Source organism: Puma concolor, chromosome A2 (genome assembly GCF_028749965.1).
Source record: "Puma concolor isolate L17-30 chromosome A2, mPumCon1.1.hap2, whole genome shotgun sequence".
In the NCBI taxonomy this organism is placed as follows: Eukaryota; Metazoa; Chordata; class Mammalia; order Carnivora; family Felidae; genus Puma; species Puma concolor.
Genome location: NC_141668.1, coordinates 117,584,103 through 117,607,758, shown reverse-complemented (window position 1 = coordinate 117,607,758; position 23,656 = coordinate 117,584,103). Strand labels below are relative to the sequence as shown.

At 44.2% G+C, this 23,656-nt stretch overlaps 2 protein-coding genes across 3 annotated transcripts in view; one reads left to right on the top strand and one right to left on the bottom strand.

Moving 5' to 3' along the window:
- SYN2 (synapsin II) overlaps positions 1-23,656 on the top strand; it is a 202,732-nt gene that overhangs the window by 155,889 nt on the left and 23,187 nt on the right. The window contains exons 5-9 of the mRNA XM_086697399.1: positions 3,053-3,142; positions 14,171-14,233; positions 14,618-14,760; positions 22,074-22,148; positions 22,613-22,715. Coding sequence (XP_086553525.1) covers positions 3,053-3,142; positions 14,171-14,233; positions 14,618-14,760; positions 22,074-22,148; positions 22,613-22,715 — 474 coding nt within the window. The remainder of the gene's footprint in view (positions 1-3,052; positions 3,143-14,170; positions 14,234-14,617; positions 14,761-22,073; positions 22,149-22,612; positions 22,716-23,656) is intronic.
- Positions 504-11,658, bottom strand: TIMP4 (TIMP metallopeptidase inhibitor 4). 2 transcript variants are annotated; one of them, XR_015248243.1, is made up of 6 exons: positions 10,980-11,658; positions 9,697-9,794; positions 9,193-9,307; positions 6,449-6,573; positions 1,295-5,576; positions 504-1,119 (listed from the first exon to the last, which is right to left on the bottom strand). XR_015248243.1 is itself a non-coding variant. In XM_025921573.2 (5 exons), exons 1-5 carry the CDS (start codon positions 11,116-11,118, stop codon positions 5,379-5,381), a joined length of 675 nt encoding a protein of 224 aa, XP_025777358.1. In that variant the 5' UTR covers positions 11,119-11,658; the 3' UTR covers positions 504-5,378. The 2 variants fall into 2 exon arrangements, 1 of the variants encoding a protein (XP_025777358.1); XM_025921573.2 differs by having other exon boundaries at positions 504-5,576.

Sequence of the window (23,656 nt, the reverse complement as noted above, 5' to 3'; positions counted from 1 at the left end):
ACATTCTCACCCATTCATAATCCCAGCACATTGCCTTTGGCATCACATGAGAACTGCAAGGCTCCCTGGCCAGACACCAAGTTCTCCCTTCATTTTCATTAGGCAGCTGCCACACTAATGGCATTTTATATATTGTTCTTTGCCTGTTAATGGGAGTGAACAAATTTGGTGACTGTGAAGGGAAGGTCCCTCTGAAATGATGACTTTGGTTCATATTTTCTATATTTCTTTATTGCGTTGCGAACTCAGGCCGCTTTCAGTGTGAGGCTTCAGTTGGATTGTCAAGGCTCTACCTTGCATCACCATGTCTCTGACCATATCTGCTATGGTCAAGAGACCTGCTTGGTCAAGGCAGGCACACTGGGATTTTGGAAACAGAAGTAGCCCTATCAATGAAGGTAGCATTCCAGAAGAAGCCAGAATGCCACCATCCCATATTGCTGCAATTTTATCTAAAAATCCTATCACTCTATCTAAGTTTTTTAGAGACAGAAGCACGAGAGTTGAATTAAAGCATTTATTTCCAGAAGTGCTAAGGATAACTTACTAAATTCAGACTTATCTTGAAATCTCATTTCTTCCAAAAAATCTTTCCCAATTCTCTGAAGAAGTGGTAAAATGAACATTATCTTCCTATTCATTGCCAACATCACCCCAGCACCTAAATCCATTGTCTATGCATAGAGGAAATAACCCTTATCAGATATTACATTTGTTTAATTGGTAACTGTGTGCTTGTGACTTCATCTAAGTTTCCAAGGAGGCAGGGGTTAGATGCCAAACCCAGTACCTTGAGCAGACAGGGACTGCCAGAGATAAAGTGGAGGAGGGTGGGGTGAGCTCCCAGGGATCTAACTAGTGCCTGGGAACTGGCTGCCATTTTAGTCTTGCTGTCCCAGGACTCTGGGATTCTGCCGTGGGCCTTCCTGGCATCGCTGTGGTGTCTGTGTAACTCTCCCACATGCTGGAAAGATAAAACCCCACATGCCTTGGTGCCATGCCAATGCGTGGGCTGCAGCAGGACAGAGGTTGTTAGGCAGAGCTGGCATCAGTTTGCTGGCGATGCTGGAGAGCGTTGGGAGCTCAGGAAGGTATCCAGAGGCAGAACAGGAGTCCAGCCTGGCCAAGGTGGGTAGACAGGACTTAAAGGTCAGATGGGGTGATGGAGAGAATCAGAGAAGGCAGGAAAAGTCTGAGGGGTTGGTCTTGACAGTCAAAGCAAGTTGACAAACCAAAGAATGGCAAGGACAGCAGGGTATACAGTGGAGAATGCATTGGGCAGGAAGAGACCTACCTGGGTGCTGTCCCAACTCCAGGTATCATCTGGGGGCCTATGCTTTCCTTTGCTTCTCTAGCCTCAGTCTCTTCATGTGTAAAATGAGATGTCTGGTCCAGAGACTCTGTGAAGTGTCTTTCAATAATAAAATCTTGGGGGCCTGAGAGTCCCTGACTCATAGTTTCAGTCCTGGAGGACTTCAAGATCCAGAGTCACTAGCCGTGTCACAAAGGGGAATGACCCAGAAATTCCAACATTTTCCAGCATTTCAAAAATAATAGGAAAATTCTGTCTTTGCCAACAAAAGGACCACAACATATGATCACTTAAACTGCAGTTTGATGATGGAGTTTGGGAGGAAATATAATAAAATGATATTCCTTTATGGTAAAAAGTTTGAAGAACTGATCAAATTCATTCCTTTCATTTTATATATGAAGAAAATGAGGCCTGGAAAGGAGAAATCATTTGTTCAAGGGCACCCAGCAAGTTCAAGGCAGAACAAGAACCAGAAGACTCCAGTTTTCTAAAAACCCTGTTCTGAGCTTTTACTCCTCCCCTCATTCCCCTCTCCCCCCTCCCCACCATCCTCACTAGCTCATACACCAACATCCCTTATACAGAATAGGACCTGAGCTTTTGAAAGATGTTCTAGCTTTTCTTTCTCTGATAAATGGAAGGCACGTTTGATCTGGCAACTTTTCCTTCTAGCAGTTCCAGGTATCAGTGGCTTAGAGTATAAACTAACCTAGTAGCACTAGAAGGAAGATGCTGGATTACCCCTACTGCCAGGGCACTGGGGATAGGTGTGTGGGTAGGGTGTATGAATGGATGGAGCAGAAAAGTCCTGTGTGTTTCCTGTGGGAAGAGCATGGTCTTTGCAGAGTCTAAAAGGTAGCTACGTGAAAGAGTAGGAAGAGTTATATATTAGGAATAAAGGAGCCTTGGTTATGAATCCAGCTTAAGTATTATATGACTTTGGGCAAGTGACCTCACTGGGCTTCAGTTTCTTCCTTATAAACTGTGGGAGCAAGGTGCTCCAGGAGGTGCTAGATGTTTGCCAAAGGCTTTTCAAACCTCACATTGTAAGTATGTGTATCTCACCTCTTCTTCATAGAGTTATTCTGGTTTCTCATAGGTAAAGGGTCCAGTGAGTTGAGTTCTTAGATGAATAGGAAGTCCTGGAGAGACTGGGTCTGTCTATCCTGCATACCATGAGCATCAAAATCTTCCTAAAGAGCAGCTTTATTCATAACCTGCTGCTTAAATTCTTATGACTCCATACTGCCTGCAGAAAAAAGCTACCATTCCTTTCCTAGCATTTGAACTTTCAAGACTTGGCCCCATGTTACTTACCCAGCTTTATCACTTGCCATCTCTGGAGTGTTTTAGAGTTAGAGACCCAAATTTCAATCCCAGCTTCATCTCTTTGCAGCTCTGTGACTTTAGGCAACTTTTCTACTTTCTCTGAGCCTCATACGTAAAATGAAGAGGATAAAATACCTAGTTCATCAATTTGGTATGAGGACTGAATATCATTAAAATTGTATAATTATAAAATTCATTCAGTAATGAATGTTACTTCATTCTCTCTCCCTTCCCCAACTAATGCATATGTTCCCTAAAAATAAGAATTGTGCACCTCTTTTATATCCTCAGAGTGTTTTGCACAAAGCCCCCAACAGAGCAAATACTCAATAAGTGTTTGTTATATAGATTGATGTTTGTCTGTTCCAGTTGTCTAGATAAGCTGAAACATTTGCTTCTCTTTTGCAGTTTGCCCAGCTGGTCGCCATCTACAAGACATTGGGAGGAGAAAAGTTCCCACTCATTGAGCAGACATACTACCCCAACCATAAAGAGATGGTAGGTGATTGAGTGGGGACTCTAGTCCCTCTGCTGTTTACATTCTGAGCTTAGCCTCATGGTGATTATGGGGCTCAAAAGAGGGCCTCGGCATTTTCAAAAGACACTCTGTTGGGGTTGAACTGTGGACCTGCTTTGTGGGGCTAGAGCAGCTGAATTTTAGCTGATAACCCCTTGTCTCCAAGGGGTTATTGGAGACTGAATAGTGAAGAGCAGAAACAAGGGCATTTTATCAAGCTGAGGAAGTAACAAACCTATGGATCAGCAATCAGAAGATCCCACTGTTTTGGGTTCTAGCTCTGGCCCTGCCACAGGTCACTGGACTAGTTAGATTCCCTGTATGTCAGTTTCCCACTCGGAATGTTAAATGCACATAATTATTCCTGACCAGGATATCTAATATAGTACTTACAAAATGTGAATGAAATTCTTTAAGTGATAGCCTTCTGGAAAAGTGTGAAGCACTCCTCAGATGTAAGGTATTGTTCCTATTATTTTTCACCAGGCCCTTCCCTTGGCTTCCTCAAGATTACAGTCAGACTGGATTAACACTATGCCTTCTCTGAGGCCATACTAGGATATCAGAAGGAGCAGAGAGATGGTTTGGTTGGCTGGGACAGAGGCTATTGCTAATGTTTGTCCTTCATGACAACTTCTAGCTCCAGTTTAACTCCCTTCTTTCTCTCTGTCCCCACATCCTCTGCCCCAGGGTTGCATGGTCTGTTGGTGATCCTGCTTAACCCACCAATGAAGACTTACTGCCATAGCATTCCAGTATTGTACTCTGGGACAGAGATCATGTTTATTTCCCCTCCCACTCCCTACTCCAAAAGGGATCTCCATTTGAACCATTTCTGTGAATTATCTGGCATATTGTGCATGGGCCAAACCACACATAAAAGATGAATAGCATCCTTGAGCCTTGAAAAGAACTACCTCCTTCATTTTTGCCAGGGCAAGGCTCTGGAACTTTAAGCCCTCATCCTTAATAAATTCTTGAGATGAGCATAAGGGCTTTCCCTTTCAGGGCAAGCCAGGAAGCCTTGCACAGTCTAAGGAACCCTAAGGGGTCTGTGCCTTGGAGTTCTCAGGGACTCTAATACACAGTGGTGAGGGGACTGAGCTGAGGAGCAGACAGGGAACAAAGCTGGCTTTTTCCTGCCATAACACCTAGCAGGGCTGATCACTGAAAACAGTTGTAAGAGTTGCAAAGTATGTTCCCCATCTACCATCTTTTTCCCCCAAGGGCCCTTGTGTTATTTCTCTCCTGTCCTCTATCCTGAAATTTTCCCTCAAGAGAGGACCTCCTAAGATCTCTCTGAGGTGTTAAGAGCTAAAGAGGAATTTCATCTCTACAAGAGAAAGGCTTTTTTTTTTTTTTTTGGCTTAAAAAAATTCTGAATTAGGAATGAAAACATTAGTAATTGAGTAGAGAAGGACTTTCTAAAAGAAACAGGAGAAGCTTTATGCACATCAGTTGAAGGCATTAAGGATAATTAACCTGGAGAGGTAATACCTAAGTCTATTCTTGTCCACAGAGGTATGCTAACTGGGCCAGATCCTCTGCCAGGAATGACGTAGAGGGGAATTACAGCATGTGGAGGAAGGTTAGGCCACTGCAGGTCTCCCCCTGAATGACTCTGCACCCCTCAAGTCTCTCCCCCAAACAGATGAAAGTATATGAGAGGATTAGGATGAGTGGGACATGAGTAGAGGACATACAGCCATAGTGTATTGTTCTTTTCACTCCTCCAAATCAGCTTGTTTCTGATTCTGTCAGCCCACCTTCTGGTATTGTACATCACAAGGCCACATCATCTCATATGTATAATAATCACCATTTCTCCCTTATCAGATCAGTTACAGTAAGAGAAAACACATTCTCCCAGGGAGAAAAGTGGATAGTTCTGGCTATAGAAAACAAACTAGCCAGAATCAAAACTTCAGTAGCAGAGCTTAGCTAGACTGAAAGGGTTTGGGAAGCAGGGGAGATGGGCTAAAGGTAGGCTAGAAAAGTCAAGTGACTTTTCCTGGCCTTTGACATCTTCTGGGATGGTGTTTGGATACAAGTTGTAACAAGCCCCATCCCTGCCCTAACACTAGCCACATCATCTACTTGGTACTTCCCATTGGCTGGCAGTGATGAGACAGGTGGTGACAGCCAGAGCTCCACAGGGAAGGAGAACTGGCTTAGGCTTCAGGACTCTTGAAGGAAAGTGGTGGTCATTGGCCCATACTAGGGCTGGATGATGTCAACAAACTCCTTCCTGAGGGGCAGGCGGCCCTGGTACCAGCTGCAGGTGCCATCGACATGCTTCATGCAGATATAATGCTGGGCCTGGTACCCATAGAGCTTCCGTTCCAACAGCCAGTCTGTCCAGAGGCACTCATTGGGGGCGGAGATGGTACAGGGCACTGTATAGCAGGTGGTAATCTAGGGTCATACCACATAACATCAATGTGAGTAGAGCGTCCTTTTTCCATTATTGCCTTTCAGACTCCTACATTATCTGTACAGCCCAGCTCAAATGCCCCTGACTTATAAAGCTTTTCCTAGTCCCCTAGTCCCCTTCCTCCTGAGCTCCCCATCCCTTATGCTCCTAATATATAGCATTGCCTGTCCGGCTTTTTTTTTTTTTAATCTTTATTTTTGAGAGAAAGAGAGAGCACAAGTGGGGGAGAAACAGAGAGAGAGGGAGACACAGAATCCAAAGCAGGCTCCAGGCTCCGAGCTGTCAGCACAGAACCCAATGCGGGGCTCGAACTCATGAGCTATGAGGTCATGACCTGAGCTGAAGTTGGATGCTTAACCGACTGAGCCACCCAGGCAGGCGCCCCAGCATTTCCTGTCTAATGATGTTTCTGGAGTCAGACAGGCCTAACAGTCTTTACCACTGACCTTGAGCAAATCACTTCACTTCTTAAAGCATTAATTTCTTCACCTTAAAATGGAAATCTTAATTCTTCATAAATTTGTTATAAAGACTAAATTGAACATTTTAAATAAATAGACTATTATAAAGCCTGGCAAAAGTAGACTTTCATTAAATGATAGCTATATTATCTCAAACTTTATGTGATGGCTACCTTCCTAGCCAAAATGTAAGTACTTTGAGATCATGGACTATGGACCATCTTGCTTTCCCATCCCCAACTTCATACAGTGACTGATCCATGGCAGATTTCAAATATAGTATGGTAAGTGAATAAATGCATACACAAAGGAAGGAATACATGAAGAGTGAGACTGCAAGGCTCAGACCACCCCCCGTCCCCAAAAGACCTTGGAAATGGACATTCCCTTACTTGGCAGCCACAGTTCAGATGGTAGTGGTGATTCAGACTTTCTCTCTGCAAAAAGGACAGGTTCTCCCAAGGTTCGATGTAGTTACACAGATGGATGAAGACTTTTCCATCACTGAGGATCTGACCTTCAAGGGGAATGGAGGAAAACCTAGCATGAGGAATCTATTCATGGAGACCAGGAGCCCAGGTCCTCAAAGATACTGTCATTGCAGACTCTTCAATGGCTTTTTGATGGCAGTGTTGACTTGGGACTCAATGAAAGAACCAAAAAAAACTCTATAATTTTTACATCGAAGATATTAGCAGACTATGTTTGTATGAGAGAGAGTTGTGGGATGAAGACTTTTTCCTTAGCATGGTACAGAGAGAAAAACATGGGCTTTAAGGTCAGACGTTTGATGTAAACCCCTTCTTTTCTCTCATTTAGAGCTATGACCTTAAGAAAGTCATATAACTTCTCAGCTGGAACATGAAAGTAATAATTTGTCGTCAAGATTAAATGAGAGAATATCTGTAAAGTTCCCAGCACAGCTTGGGTCCACAGAAGGTTCCATAAATAATAGGTCCCTTCCTCTTTCCAACCCTTCCCAATAACTACACAACCTAATCTCCTGCCCTGTTGAAGCTTTTCTTGGTGAGTCTTTCTCCTTCCCCATAGGAAAATTCCCCCTCTTTACTTATCAAACTTTTTTCCTATCTTCCAAAGACTGTTTTCAGTACCACCTCATCCTCCTAGCCATCTCTGGCCACGCTCACTCACACCTCTCTTAGAACTTCAGTCATTCATTTACTCACTGAGCAACTACTATGACGTGGTACTAGAAATACAGAAATAAATATGACAGAATCTCTGCCCCCAAGGAGCTTAATAAGCAGTAGGGCAGACAGATAAGTAGGTAAAAATTACACTGCTGTGTGATTATATACAAGATACAGTACAAGAATGAAACAAAGCATAATTATCTCTGTCTGTGGAAGGAGATGGGGACAAGGAAGGTGTCTCAGAGGAGATGATGCTTCTGTGGGGCCTTGAAGGGATGGATAGAAGTTCACTTGCAAGACACGTAAGGGAAAGGACTTCTGGACATTGGGACTACACTGTGCAGGGTGGCGGGGTGCAGCCCAGAAGAACACCTTCTGCAACTGCAAGTAGTTTAGTTCAGCTCTGGGGGGAAATGAGGGTCTGGGAACTGTCACTCACACACGGCAGGAGACAAAGCTGGAGAGGTCGGCGTGTTCTGATCATAAGGGCTTTCAACATTAGGCAAAAGAGCTTCTGCTTTCTCCTGAAGAGCTTAGGTACCACTGATGATTCTTCAGCAGACTTGTGGGTTTTTTTATCCCCACTCTCAGTTAGACCTGACATTTTTGAGAGAAGAGGGCATGTCTCCTCCCCTTGATGCACCACAGTGCCTGGCAGAGGCAGGGCACATGGAAGAAATGAGGTGGCCTCATCTGCTAGTCCTGGGACCTAAAGGGCTCAGTGGCATGCCCTGCCTCTGTCTCTCCCATCCAGAGGCCCCCAGATTAACACAATTCCACATCCTTAGATCTGGGGAGCCCCTACCAGTGTGGCCTCCAGAGGCTATGACTTCTCAAGAGCCAAGCCTGGACTGTGAACTCTTTGGGGACTGTGACCTATCACTGAGTCTTGGCCCTCCTGCCCAAGGCCTGGCAGCAAGTAGGTGGTCATTATTGCTGAATGGATGGACAGATAATGTAAAGTCCTCCTGTTCTCCCCAACTGCTGTGTTTTTCTTTTCCTTGCCTTCTTTTCAAATATTTTTCATCCTTTAGGGGAAAGTTAGGTCCCACCAACAATTAGCTTCCCTAATTGTTTGCAACCACACAAATACCTATTTTCCTTGAACTCACAGCATAATTTAATATTGCATTCATTCACTTACGGAGTCATATTCTTGAGTGGTTCCTTGACTGTTATGTCCCAACCAATTGGATATGGAGACCTGCCTGGGCCCGAGTTCCTAGAGTTCATAACCATGTTAGATTCAAGGCTCCTGTTAAGACCTGTGATTTACTGTACCCCTAGAATATGGCCTGTGATGTGAGTTAGCCACAGAGGCACATTATGAGCCAAGAGCATGACCCAATATGGCTATCTAAAGTTACTGTAATAACTGTCATATGTGTGTTGGGGGGTGAGGTTGCACAGGCACAATCCTCGTTTACTCTGTGAAACCAAGACATCACCTGTAGTGCAGTGTCCAGTTTACGGTCCTGTGCTAGAGGAGGGACAGGCTATATCCCATTTGAGAAGGTGTCCAGGATAGGAAGGGGTCTTGGAACCACAGCCAGCAAGCCTGGAGCTAGAGTATTTGTATCCATGGTCCTCCGGCCTCTAAAGGATCATCATAGAGCAGAGGGCATAGCTGAACCCACAAAGGGCAGTTTCAAAGAGGCAGATTTTTGGCTCAAAGTGTCAAAAACCTTATACCAATTAAAACTGCTTAAAAATAGAACCAGCTGCCCTAGGCTGGGAGAGCAGTCTGTCCTTAAAATAGTGAAGCAGTAGCCAAGATCAGTGTAGTGAAGACTCTTGCATTGAAAGGAAGGTTAACACGGCTCCTCCCAACTGCGAGGCTGCCTCTTAGTAACACAACTCTGTTTTATGCCCAAGAAAATGCCACCTGGCTCAGCTTGCTGCCCAAGGACAGCCCTGACTCTTCCTTGGCTGCCTTCCTTAGGACAGAGACTGTTAGGGTTGCTTGTTGGTCTTTAACTTACCAGTCAAGAGATATTGCTTCTGGCTGTTAGCTTCTAGTTTTACACCACAGAGAGAGGAATCAAAAGGTGTATAGATATACTGAACATCCTTGACTTTCTCAAACCCTTTAAACATCTGAAAGGCAATTACCAAAAAAAAAAAAAAAGCAGTATTGGGTCAGGGAGTATACTTTATATCTTAACAGGAAAAACCTCTCATTTCTCAATCTAAAAACATTAGGCAAAAGTCTAGTTCAGAATTTGGTAGCCCAGCTTCTCTCTTAAGAAAAATCTAAACCTTGGTTTATTCCAGTGAGAATACCTCCAGGATAGACAGCTGTAGGACTAGATGGACACTGAGGGTCTGTGGGCCCTGCTCCCAACACATCAACCACTTCCACTCCAGCATCAATACCCCAGGATCAATGAGCCAGTTGCCTGACCTACCAGCCCAACTCCCAGTAGACAGACCCCACTCCTCCCAGCAGCCCAAGGAGGTTAATGCCCTGTCCTGTCCCCATGTACCTTTATCTGTTTGATTTCATACCGGATCATTTTTTGAGTGTCAGTGGGGTCTGCACTGGCAGGAACTACCTTCTCACTGGAGATTTTGGCCCGTATGGCTGCATAAAAAGAGAAGAGAGGGGACCTTCAGCAACCTGTGGGAGCAGTCCACCTGGTATCTGAATGACCTGAGGCCCCTGGAGAATTTTATAAGGGAATTCTGGGTTTAGGTCTCATTGGGTTGTGAGGGGGACCATTTTGTGTAAGAGTGGGGGCCCAAAAACAATTCCTCTGCAGTTACCGAAAGTTCCAAACCCCTCAGGCCTGCTGGGTCCTACAATCTTTAGAGTTTACCTGCTAGTTTTGAGAGTCTAGTTTTCCATAGCCCAGATTGCAGTGGGTTGAAGGTAGGTACCAGGGTAGAGGAGGGAGAAGATGCCCCTTGAGTTTGCAGTCTTCTACCTATGTAGCCTGAGGCCTCAACAGAGCCCACGCAGAGCTGACATTAGGAAATGTTTATTGAATTAATAAATATGTTCTGACCCTGCACAGTTTGTCTCTTGCCATGTGGGCATTAATCAAAAACTGGCTGTAAAGTTCTTCCTCTGTGCCTGGCCCAACGCTAGGTACTAGGTCTGTAAACATGATTAAGCATCACCTATCCTGCAGGACTCTTGGTCTAGTATAGAACACTTACAAAGAACAACAGCACAGCATGGTGGGAACACAAAAATGTAAGAGATACTGTGGTAGCACCAAGGAGTCCAAAAGTCTTCAGAGGAGAGATACCTGAGTAAGAACTTGAAGGATAAATGGGAGTTTGCCGGGAATTTAAGGGTGTGGGGGAAGGGCATTCCAGGCAGAGGAAAGAGAAAAAGGGCAAAAGGTGTGTCTTGGGGTTTGGGGGGCGGCCTGGAGACAACATCAGTTACAGGCTTGGAAACAGTGGATGTTTATAATGAAAGCCCAATCCCCTGGCTCCTGGCTCCCCTTCCCTGCATCCAGTAGTTCAGAATAATCACTGCATAGCTCTTGTCATTGTTCTTCAACGACACTCCATAATTTCAGTAGGCAGGGGTGAGGGGGTCGCTATAGGGGTCCCTTAGACTGTCTTTCATTTCCTTGCAACTTGCAAGGTTGCTATGGCACCGGCCCTGCCCCACCCATCAGCCCCAATAGGAGGCAACTGGTGCAGTATTTGATCTCCTCCCTCTCCCTGCAGACTACAGGTTTGCAGCTTGGCCCCATACCAACCCCACACAACCACCCCCCGCTGTGGACCTCACAGGCCTCCGGCGACTCACCGAGCGCTGAGTGGCAGACGTGCTGCTGGGGGTGCGCAGGGGCGCAGCTGCACGCCTCGCTCATCCCTGGCGGCCGCAGCAGTGCCAGCAGCCGCAGCAACAGCGCCCAGCTCGGCGCGGTCCGGAGGCTCCGGGGCATGACACCGCAAATCCCTGCTGAGCCTGTGGGGTCTGTCGGACCAAACAGGCCCTCCAGGGTTCATCCAGAACGCGTCGCGCCCCTTGCCCCAGGCTTTTTGAGGTGGACCTAGGGCCAATCCCGCCCGGATGGGCTCCTCCCTCCTTTGGCTGTAGGCCAGCCACGGCTGCAGGACCCGCAGCCCTCCTGACTGGCAGGCTCAGTAAGATGAAGAGGGAAGCCAGGAGAGAGGCCCTTAGCCTCTATTTCCCTGCCTAAGCAATTAAGCCTTATAGAAGTAGAGGGAAGGCACTGGGAAAGGGGATGGTGTCAAGGCGGAAAGACAGAAAGCGCAACAAAGACAAATGCATGAGGGCAGAAAGACAGAGGGGCTGTGATTCAAGCTGAAGGAACAAGGGTGAGGAGAGCACAAACAGAAAGTGAGACAGGCAGAGTCAGAGAGAGGCAGACGGAATTACAACAGGCAAAAGAGACAGTGACAGAGAGGACGGACCCCTTGCTGAGCTGCACACTGGGAATGAGACAAGCTACTCAGGGCTTCTTTCAGCTGCAGGAAGTGTTTTCAATGCCCTATTTATGAGGCTCCAAAGCAACAGCAAACAGTAATGGAATAGGACAGAGAAAGTTGGGTGTGTGTGTGTGTGTGTCTTGGCTCTGTCGGCTGGGGGGTGGGGCGAGATGTCAGAGAAAGCAGCCAGTGCTTTTAGAAACCTTTTCCCATGTCCAGAGCCTCAGACTCTGCAGATGGCTGAGGACAGTGCTCTTGGTGGGGGCTCAAAGCGCAGGGTATCCCAACACTCAGGGCAAACCTGGGACCTCAAAGTCCTCTCCAGACCGTAGGCCACACTGATTGCTATATTCTGTCATTACTCGCTGGAGAGACTGTGTCTTGTCATAGAAGGTGGAGCAGCTTAGAAAACAAAGAAGCAAGCAAGGTACATGGGGTCACTTCAACCAGAACCATGCCCTCTATGTTTGACAGAGCACAATGCTCCAAGTCTCCAAATAGAAAGAGATACATGAGATTATTGCAGGATGTTTCCACACAGTGCTGGACTAGAAGGTAGGAGGCTGGGTTCCGATTGTGTCACAAGGTAGCTTTGCAGCCTTTGCCTCTCTGGGCCTCGCTTTCTTCTCCATAAAATTGGCTTGAACTACATCTTTCCAAGGCCCTTTTGCCCCAGCTTCAACCGGCCTCATCCAGGAACCCTGAAATCCTCAGATCAGGTACTCCCAGTATCTTGTCACACTTAGGATTCCCATGGGAATCTGACTTTTCATCAGAGTCAACTTTAATTTTTTCTGAAGACTTCTCATTTTGATGTGGAAATGATGTTTGAAAAGAAGTAAATTGAAGGAGAGCTGAGTCTGACTGAGAAAGATGAGATCTGGTGACCAGGTTGGTTCTTCATATAACACCCAGACCAAGATAGAGCCTGACGTATTTATTATTGGACGGACCCCAAAAAGCATCCACTCCAGTCTCTTCATTTGGCAGATGTGAAGACAGAGTCTCAGTGAGGTAAAGTGACTTTCAGAAACCAATAGCAAAGAGGACTAGAATGCAAGTCTCCTGATATATGCAGGGAGCCCTCCAACATGGTACTTCCTCCGTCCTCACTTTGTAACCACTTGAAATCCTGCCTTTGGAGGGTAGTTCTCCTTTTAAGTTTCTGTTGTCCCTCTGTTAAAATATGGCTACTTCAAGATAGAGTTTAAGGATGTCTTTCAAAAGATACACATGTTGAATTCTTATGTCAGCTCTCTTCCGAACTCCAAACTGGGCAGAAAGAGACCTTAGCATACTAAGCTGTGTTTGGTGGTGAGTTTGGGGTGTTGGTGAGCAGCGCAGACAGTGTGAAAGAGAGGGAGAAAAGCCAGGTTCAGTACAGGAAAGCTGGAGGTTTGAAGGGGGAGGGAAGGGTACTAAAAGGTACATGACAAAAGGGGCATTAAGATTCCAAAGATACTGTTCTTGGGGCACCTGGGTGGCTCCGAGGGTTAAGCGTCAGCTCAGGTCAGGATCTCCCAGTTAGTGAGTCAGAGCCCCACGTTGGGCTCTGTGCTGATAGCTTGGAGCCCGGAGCCTGCTTCAGATTCTGTGTCTCCCTTTCTTTGTGCCTCTCTCCTGCTAGTGCTCTCTCTCTCTCTCAAGAATAAATAGACATTAAAAAATTTTTTTAAAAAAACACAAAGATACATTTCTTTCTTTTTTTTTTTTATGTTTACTTTTTTAGTTTTGAGAGAGAGAGTGAGCAATTGGGGAAAGGGCAGAGAGAGAGGGGGACAGATGATCCTAAGTGGGCTCTGTCCTGACAGCAGAGAGACTGATGAGGGGCTTGAACTCACGAACCATGAGATCATGGCCTGAGCTGGAGTTGGACGCTTAACTAACTGAGCCACCCAGTAGCCCCGGTACATTTCTTTTCAAATTCAGGTTTATTAAAATACAACTTACAGGGGCGCCTGGGTGGCTCAGTCGGTTAAGCGGCTGACTTCGGCTCAGGTCATGATCTCGCGGTCCGTGAGTTCGAGCCCCACGTTGGGCTCTGTGCTGACAGCTCAGAGCCTGGAGCCTGTTTCAGATTCTGTGTCTCCCTCTCTCTGACCCTCCCCCATTCATGCTCTGTCTTTCTCTGTCTCAAAGATAAATAAACGTTAAAAAAAATTTAAAAAAAAATAAAATACAACTTACATACAGCAAAATTCACCCTTTCAAAGATTATTTTTTTATTTATTTATTTATTTATTTATTTATTTATTTATTTATTTATTTTACTTCTCTTTGGCTAAGGACAGGTCCTGCCCAGAGTTTGTCTAATGCAGAGAAGGTTGAAGCAATGAATTTTAAAGATGTAAAGAGTACTCAGTGGCAGAGAGGGGCAAGTCACTGTCACTCTATGGGCCTCAGTTTTTTAATTTGTCAACCAAGTAGGTTGGGCTGGTACTTTAAAGGGCCCTTCCAAGGGTATTACCAAGAAAAATACTTGTAAGACTCCACAGAGAGTGAGGCACACTCTGACCAGTTCATTCCTTTCTCCTCTGCTTTCAGCTGACACTGCCTACATTCCCTGTGGTGGTGAAGATTGGCCATGCTCACTCAGGCATGGGCAAGGTAAGGCCAGGGTTTGCTGCACTTTGGGGTTGAGGCCAAGAAGGGTAATTTTAAGAGAGCCTGGTTATGGACTGTTCTGCCTCCTTTCTCTCTGAATTCTTTCCAAGGAGGTGATTTGGCCCCTCTGAAGGCATGAGTGTTACCCAAACAGACCTTTTCTAACAAACAGAGTACAGGCTTGGGCCTTGGGCCCTTTGTAGCAAGTGTGGGTCCTGAGTTCTAGGAGGGAAAGCTAGAGAGGAAGGGCTTCCTCTGGAGATGTGGCATCCAGGTTTGCATCTGGATGAGCAACATCTTGATGGGTTTAGCTCAGGGTTCTTGTGATTCTCAGTATCTGCATTTGTGTGTCTCCTTTTCTCCCTCTCTGCCTTGCTTCAACATTAGGTCAAAGTGGAAAACCACTACGACTTCCAGGACATTGCTAGTGTGGTGGCTCTCACCCAGACCTATGCCACAGCAGAGCCTTTTATTGATGCCAAGTATGACATCCGGGTCCAGAAGATAGGCAACAACTACAAGGCTTATATGTGAGTGGGGTTGGGGTCTCAGCACATACTCTTCAATTTCTCCTCAGCCCAGTGGAAAATCTGAGGCTCCAGGTAGCAGTCAACTCTCAGTTTAACCTCATCTGGCCCAAAAGGCAGAGAACAGAAAGAGAGTGCCATACAAGTCAGGGACTCCTAGCCTGAGTTCCTTTCATGTCAGAGGAGGGCCCATGAACTAAGATGAGAAATAAAATTAATATTTATTTTCACTAGCCTCTAAGTGAAATTTGGCATCTCCTCAGTTATAAACCAAGACAACAGGCTACAGTAGTAGTAACAGCACATGTGACCTTGTCACTAAAGGTAATCACAGAGATTTTGGGGTTTTTTTCCCCAGATTTTTGTTTACATTCTAGTTCATTAACATATAGTATAGTGTTGGTTTCAGGAGCAGAATTTAGTGATTCATCACTTACATATAACACCCAGTACTCATCATAACAAGTGCCCTCCTTAATACCCATCACCCACATAACCCATCTCCCACTCAACTCTCTCCATCAACCCTCAATTTGTTCTTTTTTGTTAAGAGTGTTTTATGGTTTGCCTCCCTCTCTCTTTTTTTTTTCCCCTTCCCATATATTCATCTATGTTGTTTCCTAAATTTCACACAGGAGTGAAATTATATGGTATTTGTCTTTCTCTAATTGACTTATTTCTTAGTATAATACACTCTAGCTCCATCCATGTCATTGCAAATGGCAAGATTTCATTCTTTCTTTTTTTTATTTTAATTTTGAGAGAGAGACACAGTATGAATGGGGTAGGAGCAGAGAGAGAGAGAGACACAGAATCCGAAGCAGGCTCCAGACTCTGAGCTATTGGCACAGAGCCTGATGTGGGGCTCGAACTCATGGACCGTGAGATCATGACCTGAGCCAAAGTCAGACACTTACCCTTAACCAACTGAGCTACCCAGGCACCCTGAGATTTCATTCTTTTTGATGGCTGAGTAATATTCCTGTGTGTGTGTGTGTGTGTGTGTGTGTGTGTGTGTGTGTACATACCACATCTTCTTTATCTATTCATCAGTCGATGGACATTTGAGCTCTTATGTTGCTATAAACATTGGGGTACATGTATCCCTTCAAATCTGCATTTTTGTATCCTTTGGGCAAACACCTAGAAGTTCAGTTGCTGGATCATAGGTTAGTTCTATCTTTAACTTTTTGAAGAACTTCCATACTCTTTTCCAGAATGGCTTCATCAGTTTTCATTCCCACCAACAATGTAAGAGACTTCCCCTTTCTCTGCATCTTTAGCAACATTTGTTGTTCCTTGTGTTGTTCATTTTAGCCATTCTGACAGGTGTGAGGTGGTATCTCATCGTGGTTTTGATTTGTATTTCCCCGATGGTGAGTGATGTTGAGCATCTTTTCATGTGTCTATTAGCTATCTGGATGTCTTCTTTAGAAAAGTATCTATTAATGCCTTCTGCCCATTTCTTCACTGGATTATTTGTTTTTTGAATGTTGAATTTGTTAAGTTCTTTATATATTTTGGATACTAACCCTTTATTAGATATGTCATTTGCAAATTTCTTCTCTCATTCCACAGCCTGCCTTTTAATGTTGTTGATTCTTTCCTTTGCCATGCAGAAGCTTTTTATTTTGATGCGGTCCCAAAAGTTCATTTTTGCTTTTGTTTCCCTTGCCTCTGGTGACATGTCTAGTAAGAAGTTGCCCTGGCCAAGGTCAAAGAGGTTGCTCTCTGTGTTCTCCTCTGGGATTTTGATGGTTTCCTGTCTCAGATTTAGATCTTTTATCCATTTTGAATTTATTTTTGTGTGTGTTGTAAGAAAGTGGTCCAGTTTCATTCTTTTACGTGTTGCCATCCATTTTTCCCAGCACCCTTTGTTGAAGACACTGTCTTTTTTCTATTGGATATTTTTTCCTGCTTTGTTGAAGATTAGTTAACCATATAACTGTGGGTCCATTTCTGGGTTTTCTATTCTGTTCCATTGATCTATGTGTCTGTTTTTGTGCCAGTAACTTACTGTCTTGATGACTACAGCTTTGTAATATAGCTTAAAGTCCACAATCATGATGCCTTCAACTTTGCTTTTCTTTTTCAGGATTGCTTTGGCTATTTGAGGTCTTTTGTTGTTCCATACAAATTTTAGGACTGTTCATTCTAATTCTGTGAAAAATGCTGGTGGTATTTTGATAGGGATTACATTAAATGTGTAGACTGCTTTGGGCAGTATAGACATTTTAACAATGTTTGTTCTTCCAATCCATAAGCATGGAATTTTTTCCCATTTCTTTTTGTCACCTTCAATTTCTTTTGTAAGTGTTCTATAGTTTTCAGAGTACAGATCTTTTACCTCTTTGGTTAGGTTTATTCCTAGGTATATAATTGTTTTTGATGCAATGATCAATTCCTTGATTTCTTTTTCTGCTATTTCATTATTGGTGTTTAGAAATGCAACAGGTTTCTGTACATTGACTTTATATTCTGCAACTTTGCTGAATTCATGTATTAGTTCTAGCAAGTTTTTCATGGACTGTGTCAGGTTTTCTACCTAGAGTATCATGTCATCTACAAATAGTGAAAGTTTGACTTCTTTCTTGCCAATTTGGAGGCCTTTTATTTCTTTTTGTTATCTGATTGCTGAGGCTAAGACTTCCAGTATTATGTTAAATAATAATGGTGAGAGTGGACATCCCTGTCTTGTTCCTGATCATAGAGGAAAAGCTCTCAGTTTTTCCCTATTGAGATGATATTAGCTGCAGGTCTTTCTTATATGGCTTTTATGATGTTGAGGTACTTTGTTGAGGGTTTTGTTTTTTTTTTTAATCAAGAATGGATGCTGTATTTTCTCAAGTGCTTTTTCTGCATTTATTGAGAGATCACATGTTTCTTATCCTTTCTTTTATTAATGTAGCATATCATATTGATTGATTTGTGAATTTTGAACCAGCCCTACAGCCTGGGAATAAATCCTACTTGGTTGTGGTGAATAATTCTTTTAATGTACTGTTGGATTTGATTTGCTAGTATCTTCTTGAGAATTGTTGCATCCATATTCATCAGGGATATTGGCTTGTAGTTCTCCTTTTCAGTGGGATCTTTGTCTGGTTTTGAAATCAAGGTAATGCTGTCCTCATAGAATGAATTTGGAAGTTTTCCTTCCATTTCTATTTTTTGGAATAGTTTGAGAAGATTAGGTATTAACTCTTCTTTAAATGTCTGGTAGAATTCCTCTGGGAAGCCATCTGGCCCTGGGCTTTTGTTTCTTAGGAGATTTTTGATTATTGATTAACTTTATTATGAATCTGTTAAAGTTTTCTATTTCTTCCTGTTTCAGTTTTGATAGTTTGTATGTTTCTAGGAATTTTTCCATTTCTTCCAGATTGCCCAGTTTGTTGGGATATAATTTTTCATAATATTCTACTTTTTTTTTCTGAAGTTTATTTATTTTGAGCGAGAGAGCATGAGCAGGAGAGGGGCAGAAAGAGAGGGAGAGAGAGGATCCAAAGTAGGCTCCATGCTCTCAGTGCAGAGTCTGATGCGGGGCTTGAACCCTGAGCCAAAATCAAGAGTTGGACACTTAACCGATTGAGCCACCCAGGCGCCTCTCATAATATTCTCTTATAATTGTATTTTTGTGGTGTTGGTTGTGATCTCTCCCTCCTTCATTCATGATTTTATTTATTTGGGTGCTTTCTCTTTTCTTTTTAAGTCTGGGTAGGGGTTTATCAATTATATTAATTCTTTCAAAGAACCAACTCTTAATTTCATTGATTTGATCTGTTTTTTGTTTGTTTCTGTATCATTTATTTCTGCCCTAATCTCTATTATTTCCCTTCTTCTGTGCTCTCTCTCTCTCTCTCTCTCTCTCTCTCTCTCTTTTTTTAGGCTTTATTTGCTATTCCTTTTCTAGCTCCTTTAGACATAAAGGATTCCTTTTTATACATTGAAAGGAATCCATAGATTTCACCAGGCTGCCAGAACTCAGAAAAGGTTAAGACACTCCTAATAAAAATATATAGCCCTGAAAACACTACAGAGCATTAAAAGCTTATTGGTTATGAGAAGAGATGACTTCTCCACATGACTGTGTCCATTTGCCAGAATGGAAAGTTAAAAGTTTCCTCCACTTGAATTTAGAGAAAGAAAAGATTTCAGGATGACCTGATCTTCTATAATATACATAAGAATGCAAATAGCTTATTATAATTCCAGTTTTGGAAATATTAGCCTCTCACTTTTTAATAAATATAGCATAGTATTTCCTTTACAGACAAGAACATTATAACCTGGATTTGACTTTGCCGCTCAGCACTTGAGCAGACTTTAAGGTTGAGCAGCTTCCCTTTCCCTCGCCCAGCCATTTCCACTGTGCTTCCATCATTATCTCCCTTCAGTGTTTGTACTCCCCACCCCTGGAATTAGTTAGGAGCCCTTCCCTACACCCCCTTCTTCTCATAATGCTGCACACACCTCTAGCTTAGCCCTCTTCACACACAGGAATTCCTGTCACCCTCCTCTGAACTCCCTGGGGAGGGACAGTGGAACCATCTCTGCAACCCCATCAGCTTGTGTAGCAGCAGGCACAGAGTAGGCAGCCAGTAAGTACTCAGGGAAGAGCCCTTGTACAGGACTGAAGCACAGAATCTTTTTTACTTGTTTGGACTAGATTACTGCTTTTTAAAAGTTTATAATTTTTTATTTAAAATCTTACTGCTTCAGAAAGGAATTTAGGGTTGTTTTAAAATTGTACACAATGTAAGACAAGATCATTTAAAAGATCATTATAAAAAGTAGCTAAAGGGGCGCCTGAGTGGCGCAGTCGGTTAAGCGTCCGACTTCAGCCAGGTCACGATCTCGCGGTCCGTGAGTTCGAGCCCCGCGTCGGGCTCTGGGCTGATGGCTCAGAGCCTGGAGCCTGTTTCCGATTCTGTGTCTCCCTCTCTCTCTGCCCCTCCCCCGTTCATGCTCTGTCTCTCTCTGTCCCAAAAATAAATAAACGTTGAAAAAAAATTAAAAAAAAAAAAAAAAGTAGCTAAAAGAAGCAGAAAAATCAATATGTGTAGGCACCTAGGAAAGCAGATTTCCTATCCTTTACTTTTAAAAGTAAATACATAAATACAAAATGTTTATGACAGTGGAGCAAGAGTACCTTGATCTTTAAAAGGAGTTGCCACTTTTTTAAGGTTCAGGTTTCCAAAAGCATTTTCATTGAAGCATAAGAAAAGAGAATCCTCTAATATTTATGAAGGATGGGCAACCAAAGAAACTTTAGAAAACATTTACTTACTTTTTGATTTGCAAGGGGCAGTGATTTAGGTGAATATTCAGGTCCTCGCAGCTCCTCTTCCCCAAGCTTTTAGCTATCCCCTTGCTTTCAGATGGAATTGACCTGGTAATAGCCACAATAAGGTTTAAGAGTCTTCCCTTCTCCCTTAGCTCTCACCCTAGAGATCCAGAGACAGCCATATTTGGTGAAAAGAGGGTGCTGTTCCCTCTCTATTCTCAGTAGGCGATAATGTGCATCTGTCTGTGGAGGTCAGATGACCTTCAAGTCCTGAGAGGTAGTTGAGCTGTCACCGAGTGGCTTCTGGGTGCTCCTTACACTCCCCCAGGTCCCAGGTAGCCTGTATGGATCTATGCCCTGTATTCTCATTGTTAGAGAAAGGTGTGAAGTGTAAGGGACATTATTACTTACTCACAGTTTCCAGGACAGTATTTATACCGTGGCCCTGTGCTGGGGACCTGGAAGTGAGTTATTCTTTGCCCCTGCCCTTGAGCTCAGCCTGGTCACAGGGACACACCCGTAAACCACCAGTGTTAGGAAGACAGTGCTATTTTTATTATGATCTTATTTTATTATGATTTTATTATGTGTGTCTCTACTCAGATTTTGCAAGTCAGTCAGCTGTTAGTTGTTTGTTTTTTTCTGAACTAGTCCGTGGGGTATGGGGGGAGCACAGCACAATGAGGGAATCAAGAGTCTTGGATTTTTTATCTGATGTCTAATTTCACTAGATACATAACCTTCAGCAAGTCATTTAACCTTTCTGAGTCTTAATCTCCTTGTCTGTAAAGTTGGTGTGAGGATGTCAGCCTACTCACAACAGGGGTTTGCACTGAGGCTCTGGTGAGGGGGTTGTGGAGGAAGAGCCTTGGAAAGTAGTCAGTACTGTACAAATGTGAGGGGTTCGTATTACCATATCAGTCAACTAACTAGGCTGCCTCAGGGCTCTGAAAAGTAGCCATATGTCTAGATTTCTCTGTGTCTGAGACCCCACCTCTGGAGAAGGTACTCCTGGGAACTGCTGAGTGGAGACTGCCACGTGCATCCAGTCTCCAAACGGTAGCACGTGACAAGGGCAGCACATGAATGGCTCTGTCAGTAGTATGAGCAGGGCTTTTCTGTCCCCTAGGCAATGCCCTTCCTCTTGACTCTGTATGAGTGAGGACTAATAATTAAGAAGGCCTATTTTTGGTGTTTCACAATTCATTTAAAACGGTATCAATTGATCCTCATGACAAACCTGTGTTTATACAGGGATAAGAGGCTCAGAGAAGTGAAGTGACTTGCCCATGGTCACCCAGCCAGTTAAGAGCAAATCCAGAACAGAAACCAGGTCATCTACCTCCAATTTAGTCCAAGACTAGTTGACTCTAATACCTGCTCATGGATGGAGAGGGTACAGAGGGCACAGCAGAGAAGTCACAGGTCGGTGACTTGATTCTATCAGTTGCATTTGATGGATGAGGCAACTTAAGCCTGAAGAAGTTAACTGACTTGCCCAGAGTCGCATTGTTAATACTGTAGACTGTCAGAAATTAACTGTTGAATGAATAAATAAGTGAGCTAGTAAGGAAGCCACGGAACCCTGAGAGTGTTCCCAAGATCAATAGAATTCAGTCTGTATATACCAACTCAGCCCAGATACTAAGTGGGTAGGCTGCAAGTGGTTTATAGACTTGTACACATAAGACTTAGCTCAAATAGCTAATGTAAAAAGTAGATCTAGGATTGTAAGTGAGGTATAGGCAACGTCCTTTAGGGGTTCGGGAAAGTAAGTGTTCATCTGATGGAAAAGATCTGGGAAACCTCCCTGGAGCCACAGCAGTCTGGGCTGGACTATAGAGAGGAGGAGGACACTGAGGGCAGGGTTTGGCAGAGGTAGCCAGCTTCTAGGCTCAGCAGAAAGGTGCCTTGGCTACTGAGGCAAGAAGCAAGTGGGGGAAGCAGCAGTGAACTAAAATTCTGGAAAGTTTCATGTCCCCATCTTGCTGGTACGGCTCACTGCCTGTCCTATCCTGGTGGGACCTTGTTACAGGAGGACGTCGATCTCAGGGAACTGGAAGACAAACACTGGCTCTGCAATGCTGGAGCAGATCGCCATGTCAGAAAGGTGAGTGAGAGAAGTTGTCCACCCCCCAGCCCAACTTCCCTAGATGAAGAGGTGAAAGAAGTGACTCCTGCCCAAAGGGAGCCTCTAATCAGGATAGAACACAAAGGCCAAAGTAGCCAGGTAATGAGATCAGGCAGGACTGGGTTATATGCTAAATTATGAAGATAAAGACTGAACACTATGTAGAAGCTCCAAGAAAGGAGCAGTTACTGTGTACTGGAATAGCCAAGGAAGGCCACCTAGAGTATATGAGACCTGCTTTGAGCCTGGAAACATGGGTGGGATCTGGAGAGCAAAGTGAGAGGGCATTCTACAGAAGGCAATGTGCTTGATGGGGGTAGAGGGAGGGAAGGAGGAGAGGGGTGGAATGGGGGAGCTGGAGACAGGAGGGAGAGCATGCAGTAGCAAGCAGGTTTGATATGAGCTAACATCCCAGACTCAGAACACCTTCCCATCACCTCCAGGTACAAGCTGTGGGTGGATACCTGCTCTGAGATGTTTGGTGGCCTGGATATCTGTGCTGTCAAAGCTGTACATGGTAAAGATGGGAAAGACTACATTTTTGAGGTAAGTCTGGCCCAAGGAATATCTCAGTAAGAGACACCCCCCAAAGCTGGAGGCCACGCTCTTGGCTTGAGAACTATGTGGGCTGCCCAAACCGCATTTAGTCTCTGAGGCCAGGGGATGGTTCCCACACAATACGTCCAATGGCTGTGCATAGCAAAACATCTTCACCAGTAGGAAGCTGTTGTTTGCAACTAGCTAGGCTGACCCACATCAAGGGTAAGAGATGCCAAGTCTGGGTTCCTGGAGTTCTAGTCTAATGTTGTTCCTCTGGGAACACTGTAGTGATTTACCATTCTTGGTCTTAGAAAGCTGGACTTGGGAATCATTCGGTTCAGTCTCATTTTGTAGATGAGAAAACTAAAGCCCAATGCCATGAGCGTGTGCTCAAGGCCATGGAGTGAATTGGTGTCTCAATCTGGGCTAGAGCTTAGGTCTCCTGGATGCAGGAGATTCTTCTTAGCATCTCTCTGAGGCTTAGAGATACTTTATTCAGCCTGGTCCTCTAACACAACTTTGCTGACTCCCTTTTCCCATATTAAAGGGAAAGTGAGTAGCAGTACGAATTATTCATACACTTTCTTGCCCAATCTTTCTGGGAACAGGAAAGGCTCCTTGCCAGGAGTTGGTGGTGTTTGCAGAGGATTTGTGTCAGGACCCCAAAGTGAGCTTCAGAATCTACTCCATGATCTGCTTGGCATGTAGTGTCCTGGATAATCATACGTCCCCTCTCTCGGTGGGCCTGTTTTCTCATCATAAATGAGAGCTGGACTACAGGGTCTATGGTCCTGGTTAGGCAGTCTCTTCCTAAAGGAAGAAAACATTTATCCAGACATTGAGGTACAGGAAGAATCAGGATGGTGGTGAAAGGGAAGGAATCCCAGGTCATGAGCAAAAGCAGAAATCTAGTTGTTTAATGGGCAGAATATGTGTGGAGACAGAAA